Source organism: Diabrotica virgifera, chromosome 4 (assembly GCF_917563875.1).
Source record: "Diabrotica virgifera virgifera chromosome 4, PGI_DIABVI_V3a".
Lineage (NCBI taxonomy): Eukaryota > Metazoa > Arthropoda > Insecta > Coleoptera > Chrysomelidae > Diabrotica > Diabrotica virgifera.
The window spans coordinates 75,875,111-75,894,743 of record NC_065446.1 but is presented as its reverse complement, the minus strand read 5'-3'; the positions used below and the strand labels follow the sequence as shown (position 1 = coordinate 75,894,743).

At 32.9% G+C, this 19,633-nt stretch overlaps 1 protein-coding gene across 2 annotated transcripts in view; it reads right to left on the bottom strand.

The window, feature by feature from the left end:
- The window catches only part of LOC114332852 (uncharacterized), a 70,881-nt gene that overhangs the window by 10,850 nt on the left and 40,398 nt on the right, over positions 1-19,633 (bottom strand). For both annotated transcript variants that reach the window (XR_007697700.1, XM_028282631.2), the window contains exon 4: positions 108-249. Coding sequence is in view for 1 of the 2 variants with exons in the window: in XM_028282631.2 (XP_028138432.2) it covers positions 108-249 (142 nt within the window). In the remaining variant the exon portion in view is untranslated. The remainder of the gene's footprint in view (positions 1-107; positions 250-19,633) is intronic.

Genomic DNA, 19,633 nt, shown 5'->3' with positions numbered 1-19,633 from the left:
AAGAAATAAACTATTTACACATTTTGATATGCTATTTTTTCACTTTCTTCATAATTATTAATGAATTTGTTTTCTTGCATTTCTACAAATCACATTTAATTACTTACCTGCAGTCCTCTTCATCATAAGGGAACAAGCTCTTTCGGCCACTTTGGTGAGTTTGCCTCTTCTGCGCCAGATTTGTTGCACATTCTTGGATCTCTCTACCTACAGTCTGCAAACATTGCACAATATTACCATTAAGTAGTCCTAGAAAAGCAATTGAAAATATTAAAAGCTTGATAGGTACCGATTCAGTTGTACTATCAATTTCACCCTTTTTATAGTCACTCTTTTTAGGGTAAAAATTTATATACAATAAGATGAAAAGGGATCACACAAAAACTATTCTACACATCAAAAATAAGTAATAACTTCAAAATCGATATTCTTATCGTAATTAATTAATCATTAACCTTCAATCTTCACTCCTAATTTCACTTCTAAACACTTCATATAAAATCATCTCAAACATCATTTTTAGTATACTAACCCCGTATGCTGAAAATGTCCTAGGAGAATATCAAGCCGGTTTAAGGGCAAATATATCTAGACCAGGGCGCATCTGTAAAAATATTAGTACATTTGGACGTTGAGAGGTGGCTCAAATTTTTATGCAGAAATTGCTTGAAAATGACTCAAATAATAATATTTGAGTTATCCTCCCTCTCATGAAGGTCCGGAACATTGTTTAAATAATCAAAATGTCAAAAAATGAAGGAAAAATTCGATTTTTTTTTTCGTTTTTTGATTATAACTTTAAGAGTATTCATTTCCGAGAAAAGTTGTATTGACATAAAAGTTGTATAATTAAATTTCCTACAATATAGAGTTGGTTGAAAATTCAAAAAAATAGTCACCCTTGTTGCAAAATAGCAATAATTGGGAAAAAACTATACAAAAACAAGTATTCGCATTTTACGTTTTTCAACCATTTATGCTAAACTTAGGACCTTAAAATTTCACCCACAAAAACAATATGATACAGTTAAATAATACTGTAAATTTGATTAAGATCGGTTCAATAGATTTTGCAAAATAAATTTTGCAATCCAGCTTTCGCAAAAAAAATTCATTTTTTCAAACTGTTACAGGACTGAAAATAAAGCAGATAGCAAGTTGAAGTTTTTTTTTGCTTATAGAAGTGTACTGTACCTTTCATTTGCAATTTACAAAACTAAAATCGATTAACCACCACGGCGTCAGGATTTTTTTTTAAATAAACATTAATTATTGGTGTTGCGCGCAGGACACCGGATAGTTTGCTCTGATTGGGCATTCCAATGACCTTTGATAATTATTGATACATTTTAATTTTTATTACATTTCGATATAAATAAATAAATTTGTTTATTGCAAAATAAAAACACATACTCTATCCTTTGAAATAACACTTTTTTTAACAAAAACTTTCTTTGTTCATATATTTTAACTTGAGAATAAAAGTTTATAATTTTTAAACATATACAATTGTTTAAACAATATTTCACAAACAATAATAAAATTAGTTTGATTTTTGTGGAATTAAAATTTTAAAATACAACAAAATATAGAGTAAGAAAATAATATATTAGATGAAGATTGGAAGAAATTTTGGTGGAAATCAACTTCATGTGAATCGAACACCGCTGTCCTGCGCGTAGCACCAATAATTAATGTTTATTTAAAAAAATTCCTGACGCCGTGGTAGTTAATCGATTTTAATTTTGCAAATTGCATATGAAAGGTACAGTGCACTTCTATAAGCAAAAAAAATTTCAACTTGCTATCTGCTTTATTTTTAGTCCTGTAACATTTTGAAAAAATGAATTGTTTTTGCGAAAGCTGGATTGCAAAATTTATTTTGCAAAATCTATTGAATCGATCTTAATTAAATTTACAGTATTGTTTTACTGTATCATAAAGTTTTTCTGGGTAAAATATGAAGGTCATAAGTGTAGCATAAATGGTTGAAAAACGTAAAATGCGAATACTTGTTTTTGTATGTTTTTTTTTCACAATTATTGCTATTTTGCAACAAGGGTGACTATTTTTTCAACTTTTAACTAATTTCATATTGTAGGAAATTTAATTGTGCAACTTTTATGTCAGTACATCTTTCCTGGGAAATGAACACTTTTAAAGTTATAATCAAAAAACGAAGAAAAAAATCGAATTTTTCCTTCATTTTTTGACATTTTAATTATTTAAACAATGTTCCGGACCGTTTTGAGAGGGAGGATAACTCAAATATTATTATTTGAGTAATTTTCAAGCAATTTCTGCAAAAAAATTTGAGTCACCTCTCAACGTCCATCTCAAAACAGATGGGCCCTGGACTAATCAGCAATAGATCAACTATTCACGCTGTAGGGGAGTGCATATAGATTTTCACTTCGGAAAAAATCAAACAAGACAGAACTTTTTGTAATTTTATTAAGAAATGTTTAATAAACAACATGTCAAATAGTTCTACTCAAGAAGTGGGTGCTTCATTTTTTATTAAACAAATGAACTACGAAGTTTGATGTTTTTTTAAATAACTCCGAAAATATAAATTTCAGAACAAAACTGACTTAATCATTGAAAAATTCAGAAAATTTTACAAAAAAAACCTTGTATAAAGAATTTTCTAAAATTAAATCTGTATCTTCTATAATTTTTTATTTATAACGCAAAAGTCACCCTTCTCACAAACATTGGCTCACTGTAAACTAGCGTACGGCGAAGTGCACGGTTGAGTTATTTTAATGTAATTCTTTAACTAATGGATCAAATGAAATTTTACAAGTTAAACCTAAAAAAAGAATCATTAAGCTATCTTATGGTTATAATAAAACGAAATAAAATATATGAGCATAAGTACGGTGGGGGCGGAAAGTGAGCCTTACATGAATTTTGTTTAAAAATGAGTTAAAAATGTGTAACTAATAAAATTTTTCTTATAAAACCCTCAATTTTGCACAACTTACCTTTCAAGCATCGTACTAAATGATGTTTCATTAAAAAAAAATCTCAAAAATTTTAAATCAAATGATATGACGTCTTAAAAAATGTAATTTTTGAAATCTTCGTAGTTTTATAGAATTACCACCACTTTAAGGCGGTATTACTCAAGTTTGAATAGATCTGTTACAGTTTTATAGGTGCGTTTTTAAAGCTTAGGATGTAATCTTTAAAATGCACTGAATTATTTTACTCTAGCAATAAAATAGACTATTTCTTTTTGAGAAAATTAAGAAAGATAACAAAAATGTAATAAAAAACCGAAAATTACCAGGTAAAAAAATGTATATATAAAGTGATCAAAACTTTTTTCTGTAAAACTTACCTAAATACATTTAATAATAAACTTCAACAAAAAAAAAATTTTTTAGCTCTTATACAGTATGTCTGCGTGACTTGGAACCTATTTATAACTTTTTTATTTTCAGTTTTACGAAAAAAAGTTATTCCTTATAAAATACTCTGCATCGTATATAATCTAAGATGCAATTATAAAATATCAAATTTAGTGAATTTTATACGAGGTATGTCAAAAATATAAATTTCACTCAAGAGTAAAGTATTGTTAAATTTCACAATATCGAAAATTGTTATTAAGAAAAGTTGTTTGGAATTAAAAAATTTGTTTTAGTGTTCAATTACATCCTTCTTATTAAAATATTGTGAAAAATAAAGGCACTTAACTCTTAAGAAAAATTCATAATTTTTACATACCTCGTATAAAATTAAAAAAAGTTTAATATCTGATGGTTGTATCTTAGATTTTAGACCAGGGAGGGCATTTTATGAAGAATAACTTTTTTTCGTAAAAGTGATAATAAAATAGTTATTATAATTAATTATTGTAATAAAATGATAATGAGTATCCGTTATTTGAGAAAAAATTGAAAAAAAAATCGATTAGAATAGTGTAATTGTATATTTAAACATAGTTTTTAATTTCAAACAACTTTTCATAATAGCATTTTTTGATATTCTAAAATATATAGGTACTTTACTCTTTAACGAAATTTATATTTTTGACATAACTCGTATAAAATTGATAAAATTTGATATCTGATGGTTGAGTTTTAGATTTTTGACTATCCAGAGCATTTTATGAAGATTAACTTTTTTTCGTAAAATTGATAATAAAAAAGTTTTCCATGTGGTTCCTAGCTACGGAGACATACTGTATAAGAGCTTTTGTATAAGAATTTTGAAATTGCAATGCCATATTCGGATTCAGTATAATCAAAAACAAAATAGAAACATATTTTATCAAAGTAAAATGATGAATTTAACGATATTTTTAAAATTATTAATACAAAACAATTGTTATTGTTTAAACAATTAATAAACAATTAGCGGCCAAATCCGGGAGTAGAACTTTTTACTTTAACATGTATATAAACTAACAAAAAAAGTTTTAGAAAAATATAAGCTTGTTTGAATTTTTCCGAAACAATGCATGTTTTCGTTCTAATTGCACTCCCCTACTGAGACAGCTTCTAGAAAATGGGAGTATAAGAGACCCGTACACAATCTCTTCATAGACTTTCGACAAGCATATAGTACATGTATTATGATAACTTGATAACGTAGAAAGAAGCCAAGTATGAAATGTCACGGTGGAGTTCTCAATGCCAAAGAAACTCATTCGAATGACCAAGGTCTGTATGGAGGGTGGAATATCTAAAATACGTGTAAATAATAAACTGTTTGTCAGCTTTGATAACAACAGTGGACTCAAACATTGTGATGCGTTATCTACACTGCGCGTCATAGAAAACGGGCACCCTAAAAAATGGGTCATTTTTGATGTCGCGTATCTCCTAAACCTGTTATCCGATTTAAGTGATTTTTTGAATATGATATAGCCTTATTCTTTGTCAATATCCCTGTAATATTATTTTTGCTGAAGAGGTAAATTTTCATTGTATATCGGGTGTCCGAATCAAACTGTGTTTTTTTCTCTTATATCCATTACTTTTTAACCTTGTATTAGAGAAAGCCATGAGGTCGGCCGAAATTAAAACAGAATTGCTATCGCTTCAAGATCCTAAGCTATTACTAGCATATGCAGATGAAATTGAACTCATTGGACACTCCGTCCTCTCCATAAAAGTCATTTTCAACAAGGTGGAAGGAGCGACAAGTGAAGTAGGGCTGAAGATTAATAAAGAAAACGCGAAATATATGTGTATAAATACAACGACACGAAGAGACAGGATAGGACACAACGTGACGGTAAATACCTTCAATTTAGAAAAAGTGTAACGTTTTAAGTAGATATCTGGGGGCCGTGGGCCATAATCTCAGCTGACAACGATGTTACCGAAGAAATAAAAGAGAGAATTCAATTGGCAAATCGCTGTCTATTCGCACTGGATAAGCTTATAAAATCAAAAAATCTTACAAGAAGTATAAAGATCAAAATCTATAAATCTATCGTAAGACCTGTACTAACATATGGATGAGAAACGTGGACCATGACTAAAGACTGGATTATATGCAAAATGCATATGCATATATATGCTGCATATTTCTCATGTTTTTCATAAATGCATATGCCTTGCATATTTGGAGATTTAAGAGCATATAAATGCATATTTTGATGGGAATTTACTCTACCCCATTTAAAAATAAGGTATATATTAGTAACATCAACATCCATTAAAATAAAATGTGAAAGTAAATATTTTGCTGTTAAGCTCCTTTGTTGTTGTACCCATAAACATAATGGGCGTTATTTATAGCTGCAGGTATCATTATCCGGATATTTAAGATTTATAGACTTCTCAGAATTTACAAATTACCTAAGTAAATACCGATTATATTTTGAATAACATTACAAATATTACCTGTACTTTCTGCTGGTGTCGGCCAACTATGAATTATTCTGGGAAAACCAACCAAAACGAAATTTTAAGCATTTTAAGGGTAGGATAGATTATTTTATTTTATGAATGGTTAGTCTTAAATCAATCGCCGATTATTCAACTTTTGTGATTGCAAGTTATTGACTATACTGTGTAAAAAAATCATTTTATTATTATTGTGAAAATGCCTAAAGTAGCAAGGGAAAAATCAAGTCTTCTCAGAAGTTGGATTGGAAGTAACAATCATCTAAAAGTTATCGACAGTGAAAGTATGTTTTGCACCATTTGTGATAAAAAGGTAAGTTCTCCACTTCAATAGATTTTTAAACTTATCAAACTTCTTTGCACATCTATGTGTCTGTCTATTCTAAAATGACAAACCGTCCCATTTCTTCAAAAACTGTTTTTTAAAGTTCGCAACGGTTTGGCTTATACAGAGCGAGGTGTTGAGAGTGGCCCACCCTGTATACTACGGTACACTGACTGTACTTTATTGTTTGACGATTTCAATTTCACTTTGAGAAATAAAAAAAAATTGGGGGAGGTTTAAAAAGTTTGATCATTTTAATGTAGGTATCTATTTACGAAAACATCTAAAACATCATTATCATTATATTCCAGATTCCATGTCAAAAGAAATTCCAAGTAGTTCAACACATAAAAACTTCACTTCACCAAACTAAGCTATCAAAAAATGATAATAAACCTCGCCAGCAGATTCTACAGAAGAGTTTGCAGATTCAGAATACGTCAGTTGGGCAAGAAACCTTTGCAAAGGATTTATGCCATTTTTTTTTGAACTGCAATATCCCTCTGCACAAGTTAGAACATAAATCGTGTCAAAACTTTTTAAAAACTTATTGCAAGATTAAAGATAAACCAGCTCAAATACCAAGTTCTTCAACTCTTCGGAAAAAATATGTCAGTGCATGTTACAAAGATGTGATGACGAGTATTAAAAATCAGTTAAAAGCCGAATATCTTTGGATTTCCGTCGACGAAACAACGGATACAAAGGGTCGACAAATTGCGAATCTAATTGTTGGAGTTCTTAACGACTCTGGCGATTTTAAAAACTCATACTTAATTAGTGTAAAATGTTTGGAAAAAACAAACTATGCTACAATAGCTAGATTTGTTAACGAATCCCTAACAAATTTTTTTTTACCTGATCAAGTACCATTTGAAAAAATATTATTAATGCTTAGTGATGCCGCCTCATATATGATGAAAGCTGCATCCAATCTTAAAATCTTTTTCCCTAATTTAATTCACTGTACATGTTTGGCGCACGGCCTAAACAGAGTTGCAGAGAAAGTTAGAATTGAATTTCCCAATGTAAACACCTTAATAAATAATGTAAAAAAAGTATTTCTGAAAGCACCACTACGTGTACAGGTATATAGGGAGATGCTTCCCGATATTCCTTTACCACCAGAACCAGTATTAACCAGATGGGGAACTTGGCTTAAAAGTGCTATATTTTTATCTGAACACTACGACGACATCAAAAGCGTTATTTCAAGTTTTGATCCGACTTGTACCGCTATTGATAACTGTCAAAATATTTTTAAAGAAAAGTCTATTAAAAATCAATTGTTGTATATAAAATCGAATTTCGATATCATTGAAAGTTCAATTACAAAATTAGAGGCTCAAAATTTATGTCTTCACAATAGTATGTCTATTGTTGATTCGGTTAAACAGAAAATAACAAATCTGAATGGGGAAATTGGAGTAAAAATTAAAGATAAACTTGATGACGTTTTAAACAAAAATGAGGGTTTCACTTTATTGCGTTCAATAAATAATATAATCAATTTTGGAAACTTCGATGAAAATATTAATATGGATCCGTCTCTAATAGCAAAGTTTAAATATGCCCCAATTACATCTTGTGACGTTGAGAGATCTTTTTCTGCCTATAAACAAATATTAACAGATAGAAGACATAATATTAGTTTAGAAAATATGAATCAATATATGATTATTTATTGTAACAATAAAAATATGTAAATTTGTTTTATTGTACTCTTTTTATAATATTAGTTTAGAAAATATGAATCAATATTGTAACAATAAAAATATGTACATTTATTTTATTGTACTCTTATTTATCTTGTGGTCAAAATAAAATATTTTGCCGTTTTATTTGTCACAAAACCTGAAGTTAAAAAAATATATTAAGAAATAATAATACAATTTGGTTTAAATTCAAACCTATTTATTTATTTTTATTATTTTTTATTTATTTATGTATTTAACGTAAACCATAAAATTATTCATATAAAAATAAGTGCATATATAAATGCATATTTGCATGTTAATTGTGCATATTCAGCTTGTTTTAAAATGCATATTGCATGCATATTTTAGACATTTTTTAGTGCATATTTTCCAGTCTCTAACCATGACCAAAGCACACTAACGCCCGGTTTCCGAAAGGATGATCATCTCAAAAACTATGTAATCGACAATTAACAATAGATTAAATGCGTCAGAAACGTCAACCAAACTAGTTTTAACAACAGTCGATCACCTGACAAAAGATTAATCGTTAGTTAACAGCCGATCATGAGTGTTTTAAGTCTCCGAAAGGTCGATTAACCAGTTTCGCTTGTCAAACGGCGGTAAAAATGGACTGTTACCTAATCTGCGACTACCCGTCGATTAACGGGCTGTTTAGAGTTTTTTTTTTAGTTTTTTAATAACTGTAATTAACAAATACCGGGAAAAAATTGTCAAATAACACATATATAAATTATATAAATCATATTATTCAATAAAAATAAGATTTTTTTATGGAAGAAATAATTTAAAATATTTATTTAACTTGCAGAACATGGATATCTCGGACTTTTTTATATTTGATTATATAATTTATATTTTTTTTCTTTTAAAAATGTGAGACAACAAGGATGCTAGACTCATAGAGCTATTTTTTGAGAGGCCAGAGCTCTAAAAAGCAGAACATAATGATTATAGCGATGTAAATAAGAGGGAAAACTTGTGAGAAATTATAGCAGCTAACTTTGAAGACAATAAAACAGCCGGTAAATAAATTAAAAATAAATATAAAAAGTAAATATATAGACCAAAAATAAAAATACGATTATAAAATATTATAGATCATAAATAAACTGTTTTATATCTCCAACTCTCGTCACATTACCTAGCCTCATTTTTAAAATGCTCTTGTTCAATCCTTGCTCCAAACAAAAGTGACAGTACGTAAGAGAGAATGCACCTTTAGAATCTAAAGATACAAGTTTGGATTTAGAGGTTAATATAATTGAAATTTTGAAGGATATAGTCTGTTCGCTAAACTCAGACGCAACTGGCTATATATTTTAGTCGATAATTTTTTTGTTTTTTGCCAATTTTGCAAAAATTGGCGAAATTAATAACTATTTAGTGATTATTAACTATTTAATAATTATTTTTTGCCAATTTTACTAAAATTGGCAAAATTACCGACTAAAATATCTAGAAAGTTGCGTCTGAGTTTAGCGAACAGACTATAACAGCCAATTGTGACAGTATCGCTACCAAATCGTATGTCAGATCATCGATTACATGATCTATGATCATGCAATTTTACAATAATTGGCGTTTGAGAAACCCAACACAGGTTAATAGTTGATCAAATCTGACAGCCGATTAGATGATCGGAGATTTGAATAACGTTTCGGAAACCGGCTGTAAGAAAAGCGCAAACGTTTTGAACGAGAAATACCTAGAAAAATTTCCGGACCTCATTACGACATCACTACAAACCAGTATAAAATCAGAACCAACATCGAATTAAAAGCACTCTACAATGACACCGATATTGTCCAAGAAATTAAATCACAGCGACTCAGATGGGCAGGCCACGTGCACAGACTTCATAACGAGAGACTTGTAAGACTGGTATGGGAGGAGATTCCTACAGGCAAAAGACCACTCGGACGTCCTAGAATGCGGTGGAGAGATAACATCGAAGCAGATCTCCGGAAAATAAACATTTCATTTGACCCTAGGTTGACCCAAAAAATTGGAAAAAGCAGAGACATGCCGCATCATTTATTCTTGTTTACAAATTGAAAAGTGTCAGATGCAGAGTCCACCACTATAATAATATTAAAATGGTAAGTAGTTATGTAAATCTGAGACTTTTCGTGTTGAAAGTTCTTTCTGGTATATCCTTAACCTGCGACTTTAATTTATAAGACCGCAGGTGACGAATATAGAAAACAAAAAGGACTCCACTATATGCAATCACATTCCGTTTTCATTCGTCTAGGAAAGGGACAGAAAGAAACTTCCTAGTACTCAAATCTGAGTAAAGATAGAAAAGTAAAAGATGGTTTTGCTTGTTTTCGATTCAGCGGGATGCACAATCGCTGGACAGCTGTTTCCACCATTTCAGGCTTGCTCAACAGCGCTAGCGTGCACACCTCTAAATCGAAAAATAGCTCGACCACCACGGCGGGTGTATTTTCCTCACCAAAATAATTTTTTGCCTGCGTTGGAAGGGTATGTCATAATCCCACAGGTATTTTCCTCACCAAAACCGAAACGGTTCTTTCAGGTAGATTTTACTAAAAGGCATTCAAGGGAATTATTTATCTACTATAAAATTACAGTAGTTACTTATAATAATAATTAGTTAATTAACTATATTATTTTATTTTTAGTCACAATTGGAATTTTGACAAAAATGGCATGTTTAATAGAAAGTAATCGCGGTAAACCTTTACTGGTATTTGAAAATTTTATTTTTTATAAAATGAAAGTTTTAAGAAGTGAAGAAGTGTTCTGGAGGTGTAATAAAACAACTTGTAGTGCGAAATTGTTTACTATTGGTGCAAATTTTACAATATTTCGAAGTGGCCTACAACAAAATCATGAACCAGATCGTCAGAAGATATATCTAAAAATTGTTTCTAACTCTTGTAAACGTAAATCCGAAGAAAATCTAACTGAAAAACCAGCAAAAATTATACGCCAAGAGCTTGCAGGTAATTTGACTCAGTGCCGGTTTATCCATTGGGCGCTTGGGGCGTGCGCCCAGGGGCCCGGGCCCCGGAGGGGCCCGAAGTGACCTTTCCTTTTATTGATAAGAAATTAAAATCCGCTAAATAATCAAGGTACATATTTTTTTGAAATAGAGAAAAAGACTACGAAATTCCTGCGATTTTGAAATGGTCTGATTTTAAGGCTGATAACTTTATAAGAACTGTGATAACCTTTAAACCAAGGAGTACTTCCGCGTAAATATCTGAAGCTGGAGACAAAGCTTGTTATAGAAGATTGCATGAAAGCAACTTTTATAGAGTAAAACCCAATGGAGGCAAAGAGGTGAGAGATTGGCCAATATACAACGCTGCTTGGCTAATATAAGTGTTACAGCTGTTTATTGTTACCCGTGCAAATTATTATCAATAAAAAAAAGAGGATTTGGATAGAAACCCACTGGAAACATTTGTATAGTTTACTCAAATCTCATGAAGAAAGCCATCTGAACTCTATGGTTACATTAATAACAAGATCATCAGTTAGATGGAGTTAGATGGATCATCAGTTAAATTGGACTTATAGACGCTGGCTTGAAAGAGCAAGTAGAATGCGAAGCTGACTATTGGGTAAAGGTCCTAAGAAGAGTTGTTATAGTCTTACCAAAGTTACCAGTTCTATATATGTGACCAAATTTGCATTGAATTCCTGGAAGTGATGAAAACAAAACTTGTAGAAACTTTTGACGCTGTAAATGCTTTATTTAAAAACTACGGATCCATCAAACATGTTTTTTCCAGTTAAGCAATAATAGAGACAAAATATCAGCAGTTAGAAGTGATGGTAAGGCACTTCAGAATAAAATGGATACCTTTGAGACAGCTCTATTGACACTGATTTGGTCAAGAATTTTAAAACGGGTGAATGCAACAAGCAAAACGTTAGAAACTGTGGACTTTAACGTGTCAACTGGAGTAGAATTAATGGCATTTAAGCTTTGTTGGAGACGTAAGGAATAAATTAAGCGAAATTGCATTAGAAGCCAAAAATATTTGAAAGTGAAACAATTTTAAAAGGGTAAGAAAGATTCAGAATTAAAATACTTATTTAATGTTGTAATATGCGACGATATTACTCAAGATCTTTTAAAGAGAATATAATGCTAAAAAGACGTTACATCAGCTGTTAGATGTTTTTTACTCCAAATAAAGAAGAAGTCAAGATGTGAATAATATTTTATACGAGATATATAAAAAAGATATTGATGAAACCAAAGAGAACTTTCATAATGAAATTACTCATTTTATAACGTTATGCCAAAATTTGAATAAACATTATTTGAAAACTTGATGTCATCCAGGATGTAAAGGCAACTTTTCCCAATTTTTAACTTTATTGCAAGTTTATAAGTTAAGTTTGGATCAAGAAACCCTAGACGCATTATCACTATTGTATTATAGAAGGACAGAAGCACACAAGATCTAATATTCACATTAAGACAAGTAAGTGAGAAGGTAATCAATAAGAATAGAGAGATACATTTGTGCTTCATTGACCTGGAAAAGGCGTTTGACAGAACCCGAAGAAAGGACGTATGGAAGACACTAAAAGAAAGGGGAGTCGACGACACATAATAGAAGCAATAAAGGATATGTACAAAAATAATATAGATACAGTAAGAACCAATAACGAGAAATCCAGAGAATTTACTACAAGCCAAGGCGTCACACAGGGATGGGTGCTGAGTCCACTGCTATTCTCAGTGGTACTGGATGAAGCGATAAAGAAAACCAAGAGAAGAATGAGAAAACTAACATTAGGATACTGGCAAATGAAACGGACTCAACTATCGGAGCTACTATTTGCAGACGACATGGTATTGATAGCAGAAAACAGAGAAGACTTATAGAACAATCTTGAAATCCTACAAGAAGAACTATCAAACATAAATATGAAAATTAATGCAGAGAAAAAAAAACAATGATAATTTCAAATACGGGGAAGATACACGCAATAGGAATTAGACGGGAAACAACTAGAGCAAGCGAAATATTTTAAATACCTAGGAGTAATAATCGAATCAAATGGTAAACAAGACATGGAAATAAACGAGAGAATTGGACGAACAGGAAGCTTATCTAACGCTATGAAAACAACATTTTTGGGGAAAAAAGAGATACTGGAGAAAGTAGTCGTTAAATCGGCAGTCGTTAAATCAGTAGTTAGACCAACAATCATGTATAGCATCGAGACTTGGACATTGACGGGCAGACAAAAATCCAAAGTCAATGCTATGGAAATGAGGTTCCTGAGGAAAATAGAAAACAGAAAGAGGACAGACAAAATACTAAATGAAACAATTAGACAAAACCTAAAACTAGAACCAATCAATGAAAAAATAGTGGAGGGACAACTTAGATGGTTCGGGCACGTGTGTAGAATGTCGAACGAGAGGCTAACAAAACGAGTGTTCGAAACGAGAGTGAAGGGGAAAAAAAGAGGAAGACCAAGAGTTATGTGGGTAGATGAAATCAGGAAAGGAGTCGAGAAGAAGGGATTGACATTGGAAAGCGCAAGAAACCTAATGCAAGATCGGAAAGCATGGAGACTACAATGCCAAACTCAACTCCACCAGCCTTACACTAGGCTTAGGACTAAGTAAGTAAGTATTATAGAAAATAAAGAACTGGAGCGACTGAATTTTGATAGTATTAATATGGCAGTTTGAGAATGCTAAGTGAAGAAAAAAAATGAGCTAATTTTTGTCTTATTATGTATGTTTTTTGAATATGTTTTTTGTTTCTCATGTGTTATTTTGTAGAACTTTCTGTTTTTTAATATTTTTAAATGTATTTTTTGGAATATTTTTTACATTTGTCATTTTTGTTTGTTTGTTTCAAAAAAATTATTGTATGGATTTTACAATAAACGACGAATAGCAATGAAGGGGGCCCCTAAGTCTCCAGTGCCCAGGGCCCGAAGTTGGGTTAAACCGGCACTGATTTGACTTATACAATTACTACGATTGATATCGGTTACATAAGAAAATATATTTATATATTTATCGACGAAAAATGATGCCTGGTCAACTTCCTTCCAATATTGATGAGGTTCAAGAATTTGTGAAGAGCTGTGCTCAAAAAACAACCAAGGGGGAAAATTTTCTTTTTATAAACTGTCTCAAAAGTAAGATAATTGTATTTAGTTGTGAAACAAATATAAGATTTTAGCCACATTGAATTTTATACAGAGAGGGTAAAAATTATGGAATAAATTCCTTTTCTATATAATGGACGATTTTGGAAAAAAATTCCGAAACAGGTCGATATTTATTTTTAAATTAAAATTTTGTGGCATATATTTCATACTAGTCTCGTTTGGTAGCTCATTTGAAAGGTAAAATAATTCTTTATTCGATAATATAAACATTAACATCATTATTAATACAGGGTGACCAAAAAAATAATTTTTGAATTTAATTAATTGACGCAGAAAGAAGAATGTAGGTATGTACTTTATTTAACTCAAAATGCATTGTACTGCTGTCAGACTAGCAAGTAGAAAAAAATGTTTATTTTACAAATAATACACTGAGTCAGTGGAGTTTAATAGCTGTGATAAAGGGTTCATAGCCAATCAGAACCACAATAGACTCAGCGAGTCTCCTTGAAACAGGCCCCGGTTGATTGCGATATTTTCCGTTTCGATATTGTGTTCACCAGGTATTTGGAGGTGAATTTTAGTCTTCCAACTTGTCATTATATGCCTTAAAAAAGTCACTATATTATCATCGACTTTGTATATTCTTAATATATCTATAAGCCATTCATGCGGCACTGAATCAAAGGCCTTTCTGTAGTCAATAAAGGCACTAAAGAGGTTCCTTTTTTTGGTGAATGTCTGGTTAGAAATGACTGAGTCGATGATAAGTTGTTCTTTACAACCCATAGAACCCTTAGCGCGTCCTTTCTGTTGAGGCTCTATGATATTGTTTAGAGCACAGTGTTGGTAGATACGCCGGGTTATACAGGATGTGACCAATTTATACAAAGTTGGAAGACAAGTAATTGGGCGGTACTTGGCTGGATCTTGGAGGTTATTTTGATCCTTCGGTATTAAATAAGTGGTTCCCTGAGTTAGAAATGATGGTATTTCCTGCGGGTTAGAAATAACATGATTAATTAATGTTGATAAGCACTCATGAATGCTCAAAAACTTCTTAAGCCAGAAGTTCTGGACTCCGTCCGGTCCAGGAGATTTCCAGTTATGAAGCTCTTTGATGATATTTGAGACCTCTTCAGTAGTGAATGGTTCGTAGTTAGCTGTGACGTAGTGGTGACAGTTGTGCGTCGTATCTTCTATCCAGCCAGCATTGTTGTTGAGAGCAGCTGGTGGGGAAAGTTGATTTCCCCAAAACTCATGAATCTCTTCTTGGCTTGGGTAAGACTTGTCTACAGTTTCTACGGTGGAGTTCAGTTTTCGGTAGAACGCCTTCTCAGAGTTCTCAAAAAGTGCATTGTCACATTTTCGGTTGTTACTAACTTTATACCTTCTTAATCGTCCTGAATAGACGGAGAGTTTTTGTTTTAATGTATACAGACACTGTTGGGCTGTGTTATTTTCTGGATCGTATCTCGTGTGTCTTGCAGTGCTCCGCATTATTTCTTCAGCTCTCTTAATGATTTTTCTACTTGTTGCACCTCTTATATATTCTGTGATTTGACCAATATCCCTACGCAGTAATTCAATTTTTCCGAGAAGTCTTTTTTCCCAGGGTACAATTCTGTTACCAGTCCTTCCGTTATTAGTACTCCGTCGTGTTCTGATCTTAACGCCCATTACATTAGCAATTGCTGTTGCTGCACAGTAGATTAGCATATGCAGATATTCCAATGTGTGAGCTTCTACGACATAATTGGGTAGGACTTCAGTGTTCACAATTTGTAACAGCGCACCTAGTTTCTAACAAGAGTTTATTCGTGGTAGCGGTGGTCTGCTAAGTGGATTTGTTCCATTAAACTCTTGTACGGCACGAGCCATTTCGTTTGCTAGGCTATCGCGCAACTCGTTGTTTTCCTGCTGTGTATTATTGTCAGGTTGAGTTTCTGGTATGGGAATCTCAGGAATCTGCTCATCAAGGATTTCATTAGGGACTTGATCTAGAACTAGCCCTTGGTTGTTAATCTCCCGTTCGACTTCGCTTTTGATCGTATTGCGTCTAGCCTCTGGGATAAGGTTGTTTCTTATGATTACCCGGTATTGATCTGATACTCTTTGCTCCGATACTTGAATATCTGGGTACTCCCTGCAAAGTTCGGCATATAGCTGTTGTCTGTAGCCGATCGTTTCTTGACCGAGGTTTGTCACCTTATAATAGAAGCGCAAAATGCTTTCGTTAATGGACACAGTCCATTTCATGCGCTGCCTCGGTCGTCCCGCTTGAGTGAGCGCCGGCTGATGTTCCAGCGCAGCACCTTCAGCGGGTGGAGCTCTTGCTGTTGTTTGGCTCGCTTGTGGTTGTTGTTGTTGTTGGGCTGTAGCTGATTGTATGACAGGGGCCCGCCTCCTCAACATCCTGCCACCGACGTCCCGCATGCTGTCACGTCCAGCGCCGGCTCCAGACGTGCCATGGCGATCCCCAGGCAGCGATCCTAAACATAAATCAATATTCTCCATATTAATGGGTGTGCATTTTATACCTACTGCCAGGTGTCAGTTTTTGTTCCACGGCAAGTATCCCTGCTACCCTCTGGGTATTGGCGCTACGAATACCCAGAAAGCATCCCCCATTCGCAGGGGGCCGCGCCTGATAGAAGAACTGACAAAAAACTCCCACAGGCCATATTATTATTATTATTATTACTGGTTGGTGAGGAATTTACCTCCGCCCGACCACCTATTTAAGAGGAAACAGTAGCGATCAACAGGTAGCGAAAACGCGTTCCAAGATTGCGGCTGTAATTTTGAATATTTTTTCGAGATATTTGGCACGCGTAGGGGAAGGCGGGGCGGAATGGGGTACTAAGTTGAAATTGATTTTTAAAAATAAGTTAGGATTAATTATTTAAGCTGCATATCATTATATAAACTCATTGTAATGTTGTTGACATTATATTACAATATTATTTTTTATAAGAACAAGAACAGTAAGTTTGTTACTAAAATATTAAACAATGTCAATTGCCCCGTTCTGCCCCTGCACCGGGGCACAACGGGGTAGTCATTACAAGATTAGTGAAATTAATAAAAAAATAACTTAGTAATTGTAATTATTAAGTCCAAATATTAAGTACCGTTGAAAAGTCATTTTATGTTAAGTTATGTTAAGCTAAGTTCATCACTGCCACTTTATTAAAGCCCATAACTCTGGCGCCATATGTTGACTCAGGTTCCCGATGTGATAAAGTAGGATTTCTTTTTAAAAATCCATTGACCCAATCTTGGCCGGCGACTTCACTCGTAAATATATGGGCTAGGCCATTTCTTACAGCTAACTGATAAGCTAAGGTACGCAAATATATCATCGTTAGACCAAATAATCGATACTCCATAATTTTCAAATAACTCATGATCTCATATTCTTGCCTTTCGGTAAAAACAGCTTAAAATTTCCCTGCCGTTTTGTCAATATGGTATTGCGGATCTTTCCATTTCTCTGCAGGATATCTCCAGGTCCTTTGGAGAACATTAAATTGCTTTGGAGCCTTCAAATAACCTACTTGACCATAAATAACCGCTTCGGCAGCATTATTCATACTTTTAGTAGACCATGGCTGTCAATTCGTCTTCCTTTTGTATACTAGAACCATCTGAAATAGAAGAAAAATAGTTAAATATAGAGTTCCTGTTTAATAAAAATAGTGTGGGGCGGTACGGGGTACTTCCCCATTCCGCCCCAAGTGGACTTCCCCATTCCGCCCCAAGCACATGATTTATTTCATCAAGCTATGGTCACTCGAAAACGATTGGTAGAAAACGTTTGCTTAGACTAAACGAAAGCTAAATAAATACCCTACAAGTATTACCAACTAACGTTGTAAAAAAAACAAGCGTGTGCAACTTACCTTGGTCATAAAATCACAAACAGTTACAAATTATAAGCGAAAAAACACGCAAAGATAGATTCACGTTGTTAACGTCAAGAGAATTAGACAAACTTGCCTACCGGTCTTCAGTCACACTACACTGATGTACTTTTACTTATCGCTGCTAGTCTGCAGCACGTCATTGATACTTAAAAATACCAATCTTCACTCCGCCCCGCTACCCCATTCCGCCCCGCCTTCCCCTATTCGTAATATAATAGAGAATGGCGGTACAGAGCCCAATTTGAAATATATATTAATATGTGGAAATTACTCTGTAATTAAATACAATATTAAAAAAACGAGCCTGTACCGCCATTAAGAAGAACAAAAAAATACACTTTCTTCAAATAAACTTTTTTATCCGATGCCTAGATTTTGTGTCATTTTGGAACTACTAAAATTTTTTATTTCATTAGTAGTTCCAAAATGACACAAAATCTAGGCATCGGATAAAAAAGTTTATTTGAAGAAAGTGTATTTTTTTGTTCTTTTTAATGGCGGTACAGGCTCGTTTTTTTAATATTGTATTTAATTACAGAGTAATTTCCACATATTAATATATTTTTCAAATTGGGCTCTGTACCGCCATTCTTTATTATACTAGGAATATGTGTGCCAAATATCTCAAAAAAATATTCAAAATTACAGCCGCAATCTTGGAACGCGTTTTTGCTACCTGTTGATCGCTACTGTATCACCTTAAGGAAAATTTCAAAGATCATTGAAATTCCCATTGAGACGCGATCCAGCGACATCTCTTAAACAAATTAAAAAGTCCCAGATGCAGAATTCACCACTATAATAAAATTAAAATGGTAAATATTTATTTAAATCTGAAACTTTTCGTGTTGAAGGTTCTTTCTGGTACATCCCTAATCTGCGACTTTTACAATTTAAAAGACCGTAGACGACGAATATAGAAAACAAAAAGGCCTCCAATATGCAATCACATTCCGTTTTCATTCGTTTAGGAAAAGGACAGAGAAATTCGTCTAAATTGTAAAAGACGCAGATTAAGGATGTACCAGAAAGACACGAACACGAAAAGTTGCAGATTTAAATAACTATTTACCATTTTAATTTTATTATAGTGGTGAATTCTGCATCTGAGACTTTTCAATTTGTTTAAGAGATGTCGTTGGATCGCGTCCCAATGGGAATTTCAATGATCTTTGAAATTCCCCTTAAATAGATGGTCAAGCTGTTTTTCGATTTAGAGGTGTGCACGCTAGCGCTGTTGAGGAAGCCTGAAATGGTGGAAACAGCTGTCCAGCGATTGTGCGTCCCTCTGAATCGAAAACAAGCAAAACCATCTTTTACTTTACTATTTTTATTTAATTTATTGTAGTTTCTATGAACTAATTTTGCGAGACTAGTTTCTGTGAGTAAAAAGAGACCTAGTGTAAAAAGAAATTGGTAAATATTTTCATGCATATTTATACAAAGATCCGTTGGAACAACTGTAAAGCATATCCTCCGTTTCATGTACCAATAAACACGTTTTGTGAACAGGTCGATAGAGGCGCTGGCCATCAAATTGTTTGCGGAATTCATACAAAATTCTAATAATTGTTAAATAAAGAAAATTGAGTTCGAATGAGGATTACATTACACTAAAACAATATTTGACGTTCTGGGAGAAGTACTAAAAAAAATAAAAAC